The sequence below is a fragment of the Micrasema longulum genome, unplaced genomic scaffold, assembly GCF_059751315.1.
Source record: "Micrasema longulum isolate JH-2025_06_02 unplaced genomic scaffold, ASM5975131v1 h1tg001240l, whole genome shotgun sequence".
Classification (NCBI taxonomy): domain Eukaryota; kingdom Metazoa; phylum Arthropoda; class Insecta; order Trichoptera; family Brachycentridae; genus Micrasema; species Micrasema longulum.
Genome location: NW_028278427.1, coordinates 84,136 through 98,022, shown reverse-complemented (window position 1 = coordinate 98,022; position 13,887 = coordinate 84,136). Strand labels below are relative to the sequence as shown.

Genomic DNA, 13,887 nt, shown 5'->3' with positions numbered 1-13,887 from the left:
GAGAAATTGGTTTATCTAAAATTAACAAAGCATTAAAGGCCATTAAGGGATCTTTAAATCCATTCGGAGACTTGTAAGCCTCATTAGCAAGCGATTCTCTAACCTGCAAAGCAAAATCCACAATGTCTGACATTGTTTTAGAATGCTGGACGGTATTTTTGTTTTTATCAAGATGTTCAAATTTGTTCCTTGAACTAACATTGCTATTAGATAGTTGCATGCGGTCGTGGAAATCGATTTGAAACTGATTTGGACACCTGTGTCGTGGGATCAAATCGCATTCCGTTGCAAATGTTTCAATAGCTAAACCATTTTTTTTATAGTTACATATACAGTCCTTGGTTGCATCTGAAGAAGAGTTGAAACTATCACTAGCTACATATGAGTTTTCAGAATTTTTACTGGCTAAATTACCTACTAACACAACTTTTTTTTCTTGTTCTGATTTGATTTCTTTATTAAGATATCTGTGACATTCGGCGCAAACAATTTTATAAGGATTGGATTCAGAGTTATTCGAGTTCTTGTTTTTTCTTCCCCATTTTCTAAACTTTCTTTTAGGCTTCGGATTTTGTTTCGACAACATGACTTCGCTATTGTGATTGAATTTGGTTTCTTCCGTGATCTGAGGTTCAAATCTATTGGTGTATATGGCCCTCCTGAGTTCGTTACTTCTTAAACAGTTGCAGTGTGCGGCGTGGATGCAGGTTCTTGGTTTAGTCGCGTGTGTTGGTCGTCTGAACGAAACGACTAGTGGTCTTCTAGAGACGTCGCCTTCGACGAATCGAAGCGAAGTCTGCCTCGATGTTCCGCCAGAGTGCGATAGTGACTGAGATTTTGTAATGGAAACACTTCTTGGGAGGGATAATGTGGAATAACGCCTGGCTGGAACTCGATTTCTTCCAGGGAAATATCTGGACAGCGTTTCCTAGAACAAAAATAAAATGTATATGTAAATTGATATTGATCGTGACATATAAAATTTATTTAAATTTATTTAAACAGAGAGGGAAAACATTTTTGAGAAGGGAATATGGAAATCTAGGCATTTACAGGGCTTATGACCTTTCATTGGCTGGTTTTAGTGGCCACTTTACACACTGTGTAACATTCACCATTCTGCCCATGTTTGAACATCCACATTTTCTCAACTCTTCCATCTGTTGACCTTTGTGAAGTATAATAAATTCAAATATGAACAACTCCCTAGGGAGGAAATCCAGCCAGTCTGCAAGCATTTGGACATACTCAAACATTATAAAATTTATGTTTGAAGCAAAAAAAATTCTAGTTATTCATTATAAAATCAAACTATGGCTTGCATGCACCAATGTCCCGATTGTGTCGTATTGTAAACTCGAGACAAGATTTAGACTTTTTTGGCGGAAGTCTTTATAGATTTAAAAAATCACTAAGATAGACTGGATCTAGTCTTAAGATAGTATTTTTTTTCGTCCTAGCTTTAATTTTATTCAGTTGTATTTTATTTGATAAGTTATTCTATTTGTTATGAGAAATTGTATTTACTATCGTTAGAATGGACTGCATATGTCCGCCAATTAAATTAATAAATAAAACGAAAACAAAACACCTTGTTTCTGACTACGCATTACAATACAACTCCATTTATCTTAATTCTAGTAATACGGATCACCAAATATCATTATGGTTATCTAAGAAGTAAAAAAATAAACGGAATATTTTAATAACAAATAAAAAAGGGCGCTGACGGCCTTCGTCAAAGTAATTAACTTTTCTCGACCTATTAAAAAACTTCTGATTCGCTTATCTAAAATGTTCTCCATCTCTGATGTAAAACGGTTATATTAACATATCCTTAAGAGATTGAATCAAGTTCTTGTCTACAAAAATTTGGACAAACTCAAAACATCAATAAAAGTTTCAGATTTTAACTTCACAAACATCAACAGATGGAAAAATTTAAGACTAAGTAATTGGCGTGTTTATTTCAATTTTTTAATAATAGAATTTTGTCAAAATCACCTGTTGCTCAATCACAGATGTTTATCAACCTGGCAGAAACAAAAAAAATTGAATTATCAAAAATTAATTTGATAAAATATGTTTTAGAGAAATAAAAAAAAAAATGTAATGTTAAAAAAAGTTCATATTAGTTTTTAAGGTGTTATGAACTAACTTAATAAAAAGATAAAATAAATGAATAAATAAATAACCAAAGCGATTACAGTTTCTCATCGCAATTTTTCATCGTTTTAGCGATTTCGATGGAACATGGATTAAAATTTATCGATCGGGATTATTATGATTTTTAATTTATCGATCGGGATTATTGGGTAGCAACTTCTTATATGAAATGTTATCATTTGAAATATTTACGTTTTGCGAAGTGTAAATATAATCTCTTTAGCGTTTTTGAATATTACTTGGCATTGTAAAATTATAATATTAATAAACAATGGAAATTATTAAAAAACTATATATTAAATAATAAATGTATGTATTTTTAAAAAATAAAATACATTTTTGTCTTGTTTATGATTTACTCAGGGCTGGTATTTTGAAAGGCATAGGGCGCGAAGAGATGGCTCTGTTTGCGTGTATTTAGTACGTAAATACGCGTTAAAAATGCATTCTCCACGTGCGCTTTTGCGTTTAGAATACCATCCTAGGTAGTTAAATTTTGGGGGCCATTTTCAAGAAGTTGTAAATAACTTACCATTAGAAAATGGGAATCAAGACGAGTGCGCTTCGATCTTTGAAGTTGGTTTTATAATTTTTATTGTTTGTGCATAATTCATCAAGTGCTATTTAGCGGCACCTGATGTTTGGCCACGTGACGGCGATAAATTATCTCGTTCATCGTGATCGGTCAAGTTTCTTAAGGGCTTTTTAACCACGTCGATAAACACCTGCGATTGCGTAACTGCTGGAACAACTATTTTGGATTCTGAACCAAAAACCTACTCACTAAATTAATAAAACATTAACAAACATTAGTCTAGAGGTTACTTCTTCTACTCCTTGACTATGCGGATGTATGTTATCCAGATGTCAACTCTGAATTACTTGATAAGTTAAAACGATTGCAAAATGTTTGTACACGTTATATCTTTGATCTTCGAAAAATTCGACCACAAAACCGAATATCGCACGCAACTACACTGGTTCAGTATCAGACATAGAAGAAACATTCACATTCTATCACTTCTTCATAACCTTTATTAAACCACTTTGCCTGTTTATCTGAGAGAACTCATTCAACCTCTATCACAACACGGACTATATTTTCGTTCTGGTAACGAGAGAACCCTTTTAAAACCCTTTCATCGCTTTCATTTTCTTGTTTCCTCTTTCACGGTAGTAGCTGTTTGATTGTGAAATAATCTACCCACTAATGTTAAAGACGCTCCTTTTTTATTTACATTTAAGTCAATATTTAAATATCACTATCTAAATATTTAAGTTGTTCCTTTATCCTTCTTCTTTCTTTTCCATCCCCTCTCCACTCTTCATAGTGTAGTATTAATTTTTCTTTTTTAAAATTTTGTTTAACCTTTGTTTTTTATTCTGTATAAAATCATAAGATTCAATATGTCCATGTATTTGTAATTTTCTCAAACTTAACGGTTTAGGTAGGTGAGATAAAATTGCCTTAAGGCAATATGCCCATCTTATATGTTTATAAATTGTATGTGTATACAAAGTGTTAAATAAATAAATTAATTGCGCTTATTAAGTTTTTACTCACTCTGAAAGCATTTCGGAATTTGTTGGACATAATGTTGTATAATAGGGGGTTGATGCAAGTGGAGAGGTAGTACAGGACACCGGATAGATACGTCAAGATGTTGTAAAGAAAGATGATGTCTGGTGTGATGATGGAGTGGCCATGGATAGCCAGGAGCCGCTGGGCGTGGAAGGGAGCCCAGCATATGAAGAATGCGACCACAACCGCAACTGTAAACATAAACATTTTTTAACAATATTTTGAGTTTGAAGAACTGGATTCAACTCCCTGGGGAGCTGTTTATATTAAAATATTACAACAGAGATGGAGAACATTTAAGAGAAGGTAATATAGAAGTCTAGGCATCTGCAGGTCTTATGACCTGTCATTGGCTGGTTTAAGTGGCCATTTTACACACTGTGTAACATTCTCCATTCTGCCCATATTTGAACATCTTTATTCCTTCAATTCTTTCGTCTGTTGATGTTTGTGTAGTTAAAGAGCTGAAACCTTTATTAATGCGGGTGAGATTCATCTGATTGAATTATTTCACATACATACTAGGCAACGCCAGAAAATGTTATTTTTTTCAATTTCTATACTTCTTTATGGACCAGGTGGATTTATCAATATGTTGAGGTATACATTAGTTAAAAATACTCAAAAAAAAATATAACATTAACACAAAAAAAAATCCCACAAAAACATTATGGCCCGTGTGTCGGTATACATTTTATTTTTAATTGACATAAAGGCTGTTGGAAGAATAAAATAGATATCAATAAGTTAAAAATGAGTAAAGATATACTAACATATTTTTTTGTCACGTAAAATGAGAAAATTAGAGTAAAAGTATATTATATTCATTCAAAAAGAAGGCATTCAAATCCTTTTTTATCCATAATTTAAATAAAATTTTAAATCGAAATATATTCAAATAATTAATATTCATCATACTGTTCATATGAAATGCATTGAACAGTTCTGGAGCTATGAAACATGAGTGTCTTTGCTCAAGTCTGCATTGGAAGGAAAGTTTGTATTGCAAGGAAAGATCCAATAAAGTTTTTTTCTCAATTAGCCTGGATATTGTGGTATAGTATTCAAAAATTCCTTTCATATCCTTTCTCTCCTACCTGCTTACAAGCCTCTTTAAAAGAGGTTTAGCGGGTTATTCCTTTTCAAAAAAAAACTTATTTTGTTTTTTTTATCATAGGTAAATTTGGTTTATTTATTGTTTGTGTTTTCTAGTAGGATTTTAGATTTGGGAACAGAATAACGATTCAACGTCGCCATTTTGCAACGGATCATCATATTTTTTATAGTAATTGTTGGAAGACCGAGCTATTTTAATCCCGTTAAAATGTATTATGGAAAAAAAATATTCAAACACAAGTCTTTCTGATAAACGACAGAATACATAAAATAACTTAGTCCTAATATCACTTGAACAAAGCCGTAAGTATAAGCTAGTATCTAATAAAAACATTTTATTGTAAAGCAAGTTTCACTAAATATCCCATATGAGGGCTAGCAATTTTTTTCATATAAAACACATTCATAAAATTGTAATTTACATAAATTTATTTACAATTCAAATATGCGTAAAAATTTAAATAAGGTAAATTTTTATGATGCTTTTTATGCTGTTTTCGAGGTTTTTAATATTTCAGAGATTGAGGAAAATTTTATTTAAATCGGAACGTAATTGAAATAAAATATGCTATTTTCGAACGAAAAACATTTTTCCAAATGTTTAGGAGTATATTATACAATAATGTTATCCGTATTCAAGCGGATAAATGATACAGTTTTGTGTACTTTGAACGAGTGTTTTCAACTAATCTCTTTAAAAATCCCTGAAAAAAGCTAATTAGATAAGGAAATGTCTACTTCCAAGCGATGCGGTTGAAAGTCCTGGAATTCGATTGATGGCAGGGTTAATGTGGAATATTTATTTCAAAAGTGAATTAACACCGCAGTATATTATTGCTTTTTCGAATGAAAATACAGTTTAATTTGCTAAGTAGAATTAAATTAAAATCGTGTTAAATGAATATTAATTTATTAATAAAAAACGAAAATTTTACTAAAAAATAAAACATTGTGTAAAGTATCCGTAAATTAAACAAAAAACCTTTAAAACGGTTTCCGGGTTAGAAAAACGAGTATATTCAATGCAATATTTTAGTATTCCCGAATAGGCTCCTTTAACGTAAGACTAACCAGCTTACCATCGGGTGGATGATCGAGATATTCTGAATTTGGCGCACCAATGTAAAATAAATATTTTATGACAATATTTTTAGTCTCTTGAATCTTCTTGCATTGTGTTCAAATGCGTTAACGGACAAATACATTTTCATTCCCATTATTTTTATAACACAATACACCGCATTTGTAATTCAGTAGCAATTAATCAGGATACTATAATTTATTTATAAGATAAGGCGATCAGTTTTACGCTTTAGGTATGAGTTCAGAAACAGAGAAATATTTCAGTTTGGAACCACTATTAAAACCAACACTTCATGATCACCGTAATATATGCACTGAACCCAGGACCTCAAGCCTGATAGACGATCGCGCCAACCACTGCAAGACGATGCGATCTTATTTCCATTCTATCAACATTTTCAGGATTTTTCATCTAAAAGTACCCATTGAGTTCTTGAAATCATATTTTGTGGGAAAAAACAATGTAGTTGAAACATGACATTTTTTAATAAATCAATAGTTTTTTTTTATAAATTAATTAATTTATCTTTGTCTGCAAGTTGTTATTATGTGACAATAATTAAAGGAAAAATATTTTTTTTTACGAATATAATAAAAAAAAAAAGTGGGTTCTTTTTATTCTTCTTCCTCTTCTAGTGCCTTGCCGGGTCCCCCCGACGTTGGCGGTCACTACAGCGAAAGCATATGTATCTGTCCTGCGCTAATTTTACATTTCGCAGCCAGGACGACTGCTTATTGATGTACTCGCCGTAGTGATTCCTGGGAAAAGATGACCAGAGTGGTTTCCCGTTGCCTTTTCTGGTAGATTTTCTGTTGGGGTTACTTTCCATTAGATGATGGTTTTGGTTTAGAGGCGTCAAAAACTCGCTTTTTATCCTTTCTTTCTTTTTATTAACCCTAATGTTTAAAGTTTCCCACCATTTTCTACACACTGTATATAACTTGTGCTGGATAATTGGAAATCAAGTTTTGGTAGAGGGGAATTTGAGCCTCGAACATTTGATCCGTGAGTCGGTAACAGTACCAAGGGACCACAGACCGGTTCGGTCAATGCTTTAATTTTTTTTTGTACAATGCAATAAGAACATTGGGGGCAATGATGTTTTTTGTAATATCTTTCAATCAACTTAAAACAAACTGGTATTATTATTTTTAATATGAATAACCTCAAATGCACTTTACAAAGTGGTTTTACAAATACTAATTTGAATTTTATTTAGAATTTTTGTTTCATCATTTACGAAAACAAGCTTCTAAATTTCATTTGAATTATGTTAAGGACATTTTCAATTCATTTCCTTGGTTAAATATTTAAGTTTTTTATCTTCCGTTAGCACTCCGCTGGAGTAAACAATTCATTAAAGCTGTGAATTCAAGGGATCTACTTACCTTACTGTGTCGAGATTTTCCTCTATTCTCACACAACACTTTTACCCACTTCAAATCTGTTTTATCTGATTCACTCTTTACCCTCTGAGCACACATATTATTAATATCAAAAGCACTTTTTTTTAATTATCATTTCTCAAGTAAATAAAATAGTAATTGAATTGATGCATTGAACTCTGCTTTGGCAGGTTTTAAAAGAGAAAGTATTGAATTACAGTCATAATGTATTAACGGACTTATTTAGTTCATTTAACAATGGCAAATACATTTCCTTATAATACAAACAGGTAAATAAAAAAAAATACAACCAAAGAAAATTCAATCTAGGACCAAAAAATAAATAAAAATTACTTCCTTAAGACAAGATTTGGTCTAATTAATGAGGAAATACAGTGGATTTTATATTTGTTAATAGACTATTAAGCTAAGAATAATATTTTTATTTACAAATACTGTAATTACACCTTTTACGCTATATGTTAATAGGGCAAAATCTAGCAACATTATTTTTAGCATCTAGGCGTTTGTTTTTTTAACTGACAGGTTTGTCGGAATTTATTTCGACGAAGAAAATTGACATATTTTTTTCTCGTATTTGTAATAGCCTTTTAAGAAAAACAAGTATTAACCTAATAACGAGTTTATAACATTCAATTAAATCGTAATTAAAGGAAAAATTTCTCCGTGAAGCAAAATTTTTGTCACTTTCAATGTAAAGATATGTGTTTCGAGAGGTACTAGACCCGTCGGTAAAAACGGGGTAATCAGTAGTATATTTTCGTAATCAGTCGGGAGAACTTATCTTCAACGATGACGTCATACTGAAGCTATGTTACTTTAGTGCGTAAATATGTGTACCGTGACGTACGCTGCCCCTTGTTTCATATCGATGTACCTAGCCAAAACTTGAAGGTGGGGGGTCGGTGGTATATCATCGTAATCGCTCGAGAGAATTTTCAACTTTACCGTGACGGTGAAGGTATGACGTCCTTATCATAATCGAGGCCGTGGACTGATACCTGAAGTGTTAAACTGATCACCTCACCTTCATGAAACAGATAGTCAAAATATGGTGCAATTGGTTTACCAGTACATTGCATTGACTTATGAACTACTGGGCGCGGAAAGGTAAATCATGATTATTTTAACATATTTCATGAAAAATGAATTGAATTTCCAGCTAATATTATTTTGTAAAAAGAAATAAACGGGTAGAAATTATAAGAATTTAAGGAAATAATCTGATTGGGATCCATCATTGCTTTTTAGTATAATCGAAACCGATAGAAATACCCACGGTCTTAAAAATGGTTTTTAAGTTTGTAGAGGAAGTATATTCACTATTTAAATATCAATTGACATATTTAAACAAGGGTAAACAACCATTTAAAAAAAAGGAATATTTACATCTAGGCATTTACAGGGGTTATGCTGCCCTTGGTTGATTTGAGTGGCCAGTTTACACACTATGTTGCATCCACCATTCACTATTCTGCCTATGTTTGAACGTCCATATTCCTTCAATTCTAATATTTGTTTATTTTTGTGAGGTTATGCAGTGTGTAAAGTGGTCACTTAAATTACCCAATGACGGGCCCTGTAAATGCCAAGACTAAGATATTACCTTCTCTTAAATGTTCGTCATCTACGTTGTTATACGCATATATTAATAACCCCCCCTTAGGGATGAAACACAGTTCTTGTCTTCGCAAATTCGGAAAAACTCAAAGCATTGTTTATTAAAATATCAGTAAAAAATTTACTGTGATTATTTTATGACTATAAAACACCAATAACTCACTCAGCATATTGACAACGTGTTTAGTGGCTTTTGTGTGCATGTTCCGGGGGTAGTTCCTCCTTCCGTCCTCGTTCTGTGAAGGGGTTGTTGTTGATACAGCACTTCCTGTCCTCGCCAAGTTCTCTTCCGTCACTCCCTCACAAGGAATCACCATAGTTTGGACTGCGGAGTGGCCACCGGAACATGAAGGTATTCGATGCTGAAATTTATAAGAGCTTATTACATTATTGGGTCGATAGACCGATAAAAAAGCTGTGCTATTCATTTAATGAATTCTTGTTTTTAAAAAAGTTCTAAATTATTTAAGATTGTACAAAAACGGAGGAAAAAACATTCCAACTGTCACACAGATAAAATATTGATAAAAAACATGGGTAAGTTCCTAAGTAAATAAATTAAAATAAACTTAAAAGTAGGGAAAAGCGAACACTGGATTAAATATTTTTGTTATTATTTGTATTGTTTGGACTGTGAAATTTTCCTATAGGATTTATTACAACAGAACTGAAAAACATTTTTAAGAAGGCGGATTTTGACGGATCGGCGGATTATTGATTAGTTTAAGTGGTTATTTTACTTCTGTAATTCACCACCCTGCTTTTATTTAAGTGACTTAAAAATTAAATTTAAACGCTGTCTTAAAAATGACGTTACTTATAACTCATAACATTTACCGTAAATTTATTCCAATAATCACAGTTACATTTGAACAGTATTGTTTTGTATTACTTTAGTTTAATTTTATCAAATTATAGTTAATTAAATTGTAAAAAAAATTCTAAAAAAATATGCGAATTGAAATATTTTATTTTCGCCACCTTGCAACAATTTATTGGTAAAACAATAATTCTATACAATTATCATAACCACACAAAAATAGATTCACTACGTACCCTTTTTTCAAATGTACTAAATGGTTTGTAATAAATTCTCCCTAGGGGGTAAAATATAGTCCCTGTTAATAAACATTTAGTGAAACTCAGAATCAATGTAGCAGAATCAGGAATTAAAGTTCAACAAAACTTTATTCTTATTTTTCATTTGTTTAATTTATTTTTTATCATTTAATAAACATAAAATTATACATTATTTATACAAAGTTGCCTTAACTGTCTAACTAAAGTTATTTACACAGTTCTAAAATTGCAAAACATATGTTACAACAGTAATCAATAAATAGAAGAAGTTAATAAAGGTAGTAGACAAAGTAAAAATAAAGTAAAATATTAAGGATAAAAATAAAGTAAAATATTGAGGATAAAAATAAAGTAAAAATTGTAGTAAAAGACAGTAAAAAATGTGTTTTTTTAGCGGAAAACGTATTTTTAAAAAAAATATATAAATTTTAAAAAATATGTGTGTATATTTATACATAAATTAAAAAAAACATACTTTGAATTCAATCAATAAAAAAGTAAAAACATTTCATTAAAATTCAAATAAAAACGTGTGTTGGTCATTTCACATCCACTATCAATCCCTCAGACTCTGGGATTTTGTTAGTCAATTATTTACAACTTGTTGGATGTGACCTCAAAAATAGCAAAAATTGGGTATATCACAAGAACGCAAACGCATTATTTTATTTAAAAAAAATGAACATTGCTGAAAATATTTTGGGAATTTTTAAATCTAAAAGTTAAGTAAACCTTTTATTCGTATATCGTAATACTCGGGAGAAAAATAAATATATGTTTATGAAGTTTCATTTGCCGTCATATTTCAACTACTTTACGATATCTAATTTCGCAAGTAAATCATGAAATGATTTCATTTTTACGAAGAAAATTCCCTCTTCAGTTGTAATTTTGAAGTTTTTCGAAAGATATTTTCGACACACGTTTTACGAAGGACGACCAGTAACATAGTTTTTTTATCGAACAACTTGACCTTTCTTTGGTATCAGGCGTTTTTATGTTTGCTTCGGAATTACATATTTACGAGTGTTCTCTGGAGATTTGTAGAAATACTTATTTCTGTCACCAATTCCGATACTTTACATTACCAATTGGAACAGTTGTTCTGCGGCAGCAGAAGAAAACACGCCATGAATAAGTAAACTACTGTCTCGTTACTTTGCAAGGCAAAAAAATTATAAAAGATTTCTTTGTTTTTACACATTACTTCATTTTCTTCTCTTAAAAAAGTTAGGGCTTTATTTAAGATAACTGCTTATGGTCGTTACGCATGCCCTACGTTAAATTTATATATATCCTGAACTCAGATTAAAATGTGACAACTGTTTTTCTCTACGGCAATGATGTATTGACTGTCACCGTGAATGCATAAATTGTGTATCGTCACGCAATCACTTATTAGATATTTGAGTAAACACCATAGAAATTTTTAATCACTGCACCACATAGGGTTTTTCACTAAATAAATACAATTTTTACATTTTAATAAAATTTTATTTTTAAATTTGGTTGCAAATTATTAGGGTATGCATTGTTCAAATTATTGTAACAACTTCAGCATCCTTTGTATCCACAGCAATTGTTCACTTCCCACCTTAGTATCTTTTGATCATCCGGCAAAAAAATACCTCGTGTCACGAATCACGCGTTTATTTTGTTGATCGTGTGCCGCATCATGGACTTTGTTTCTACCAACCACCAGTGTTCAGCTCCATATTGGAAGCCTGTCCTAGTGTTGGTGCCGTTTACAAGCGACCAGTCAGACCACAGTGATTCCATCAAGAACGAATCAGGTTGGTGGTATCCATATCCAATACATCTCATTCGTTAGGGTGGTGACCGATTGACACTGCATACCACATATCGAGAATATTAACTTATTTCATTAAGATAAAAATACAGTCAACTCCACTCAATAATATTGTAGATGTCTTAGGGTTTCGCCTCCCGCAATTTTTCGCCCCGCATCCGCGTGGGAATTAGTTTTCCCACCAATATTAGTAATTTATAAACAGTCTCGGAATGAAAATAAGTTTTTTTTTAGTATAACAATCAGTAAAGTAATAATAGTATGGACACTTTCAACACTGGGAGCCAGGCCTGCCAACGCAGCAACACGCAACACGTAACCAATAACTAAAAAAATAAATTCAGACTCTCTTCGCCAGGCGCTGATTTCGTTTGTTTCATCAAAACCTTGTTGACGATTTTCAACATTTAACATAAATTCAAATTCACGTATCACGGTTAGATTTAGCTAGTATTGGCGGCATTCATTTTATTGTTTTTTTCTTTGTTATAGTCTATTTAGATAATAATAAACTCCACATTAACACGTAAATCTTTTATTTATACACGCTCGTTATTAAACAACCAAACTTTTGGGTAAATTGAAATTCCAAATAATCATTGCTTACACAAAAACAGTTTTACAGCAAAAATACCTAGTTTGAGTCTGTTATATTTTATTTTTTAACAGGAAAAACCTTATTTGTTATCATCGTCTTAATATGTTTTACGTGTGATGTCGGGTATTTTTTTACAAATGTTTATAATAAGCATATTTTGAATTATCCTAAAACGACAAAATTGACGTTTCAATTCAACTAAATGGCTCGTATGATGTTAACATGTCACACTTTTACGCAATGTTTATTAGAAGAGAAGTCGCCGGGCACGACAGGTGACGTCAAAATGACGTGAAGCCTACGGCTATGTGCTCATTTTAAAAACCGAATACTATAAAATAAAACATGTTTTGAACACATTGATATTTATATCAATAGAATTGTAAAAATCCGCTCATAAATAAATTCATTTCATAAAATGAAAAATCAACAATCATTGGAAAACTCTCCACTTGACGACTATCCAAAGATATAAATGTTTCTCTCTTTGTGTAATTTGTTATACTGCCTACACATGCGAGATAGAATGTTAATTTTGTGACTCAAATTTATTTTATTTAAATTTTTTTTTTTTAATAAATTTCATAAAAGGTTAATGTATTTTTTAAATTCTATCCAGATCTACTTTTATACATCTCGTAAATGTTATCACTGTAACACTCCAAAAAAAGAGGCTAACTCTTGTGCTTGGCGAGTGACTTACACTGTTTTAGTTGTTTATTTATAATAGTTTGTATAATTTTGAATATACGAGTATATGAGAAAAAAAAAATTAAACATGGAATATATGAAAAAAAAAAACCAAAAATAATAATATATTCATACTAATTACAATTTAATACAGTTTTTACACGTGTTCGAAAAATTTCTTTGTATTTACTTTAAATTTATTTTTAAATATATTATATTTAATTGTTTTTAGTTCATTAAGGAGATAATTATATTTTTTTATACCTTTGAAGACAAAGCTATTTTGACCATTATTTGTGTGGAATTAAGGAGTTTTAAAATTATTTTGGTATTTGAGTGACTTGTTCATCTCAAATTCTTTTAATTTTTCTTCTTTATAAATTTGTAGAAAGGAATTTATTTTATAAAGAATGTCTACTGTATAAACCTTAAATATGTCATATAGACTTTCCGTATTAAATGTTGAGGGTTTCTTTAAAATTACTTTATTAAAAATAATCTTTGTACTATTTTAAGAGGGTTTATTATATTGGCATTTGCACCACCCCATCCTATAATATCATATTGTAACAAAGATTGTCCAATTGAGTAATAAGCTATTTTAAAATTGTTGATTGTTTTTAATTTTCTTTAATCTTATAAATATGTTTATACATTTTCTAATACGTTTAACTAGTTCACTACAATGGTCTTTCCATTTTACGTTTTGGTCATGTATACACCAAGATATTTCAT

The 13,887-nt window shown here is 31.0% G+C and overlaps 1 protein-coding gene across 1 annotated transcript in view; it reads right to left on the bottom strand.

Annotated features, from left to right (window-relative positions):
- Window positions 1–750: 750 nt before the first annotated feature.
- The window catches only part of LOC148276325 (pyrokinin-1 receptor-like), a 70,124-nt gene continuing 56,987 nt past the window's right edge, over window positions 751–13,887 (bottom strand). Inside the window, exons 4-6 of the mRNA XM_088234428.1 lie at window positions 9,138–9,177; window positions 3,731–3,939; window positions 751–948 (exon numbers count right to left, since the gene is read on the bottom strand). Of these exons, the coding sequence (XP_088090554.1) occupies window positions 751–948; window positions 3,731–3,939; window positions 9,138–9,177 (447 nt within the window). The remainder of the gene's footprint in view (window positions 949–3,730; window positions 3,940–9,137; window positions 9,178–13,887) is intronic.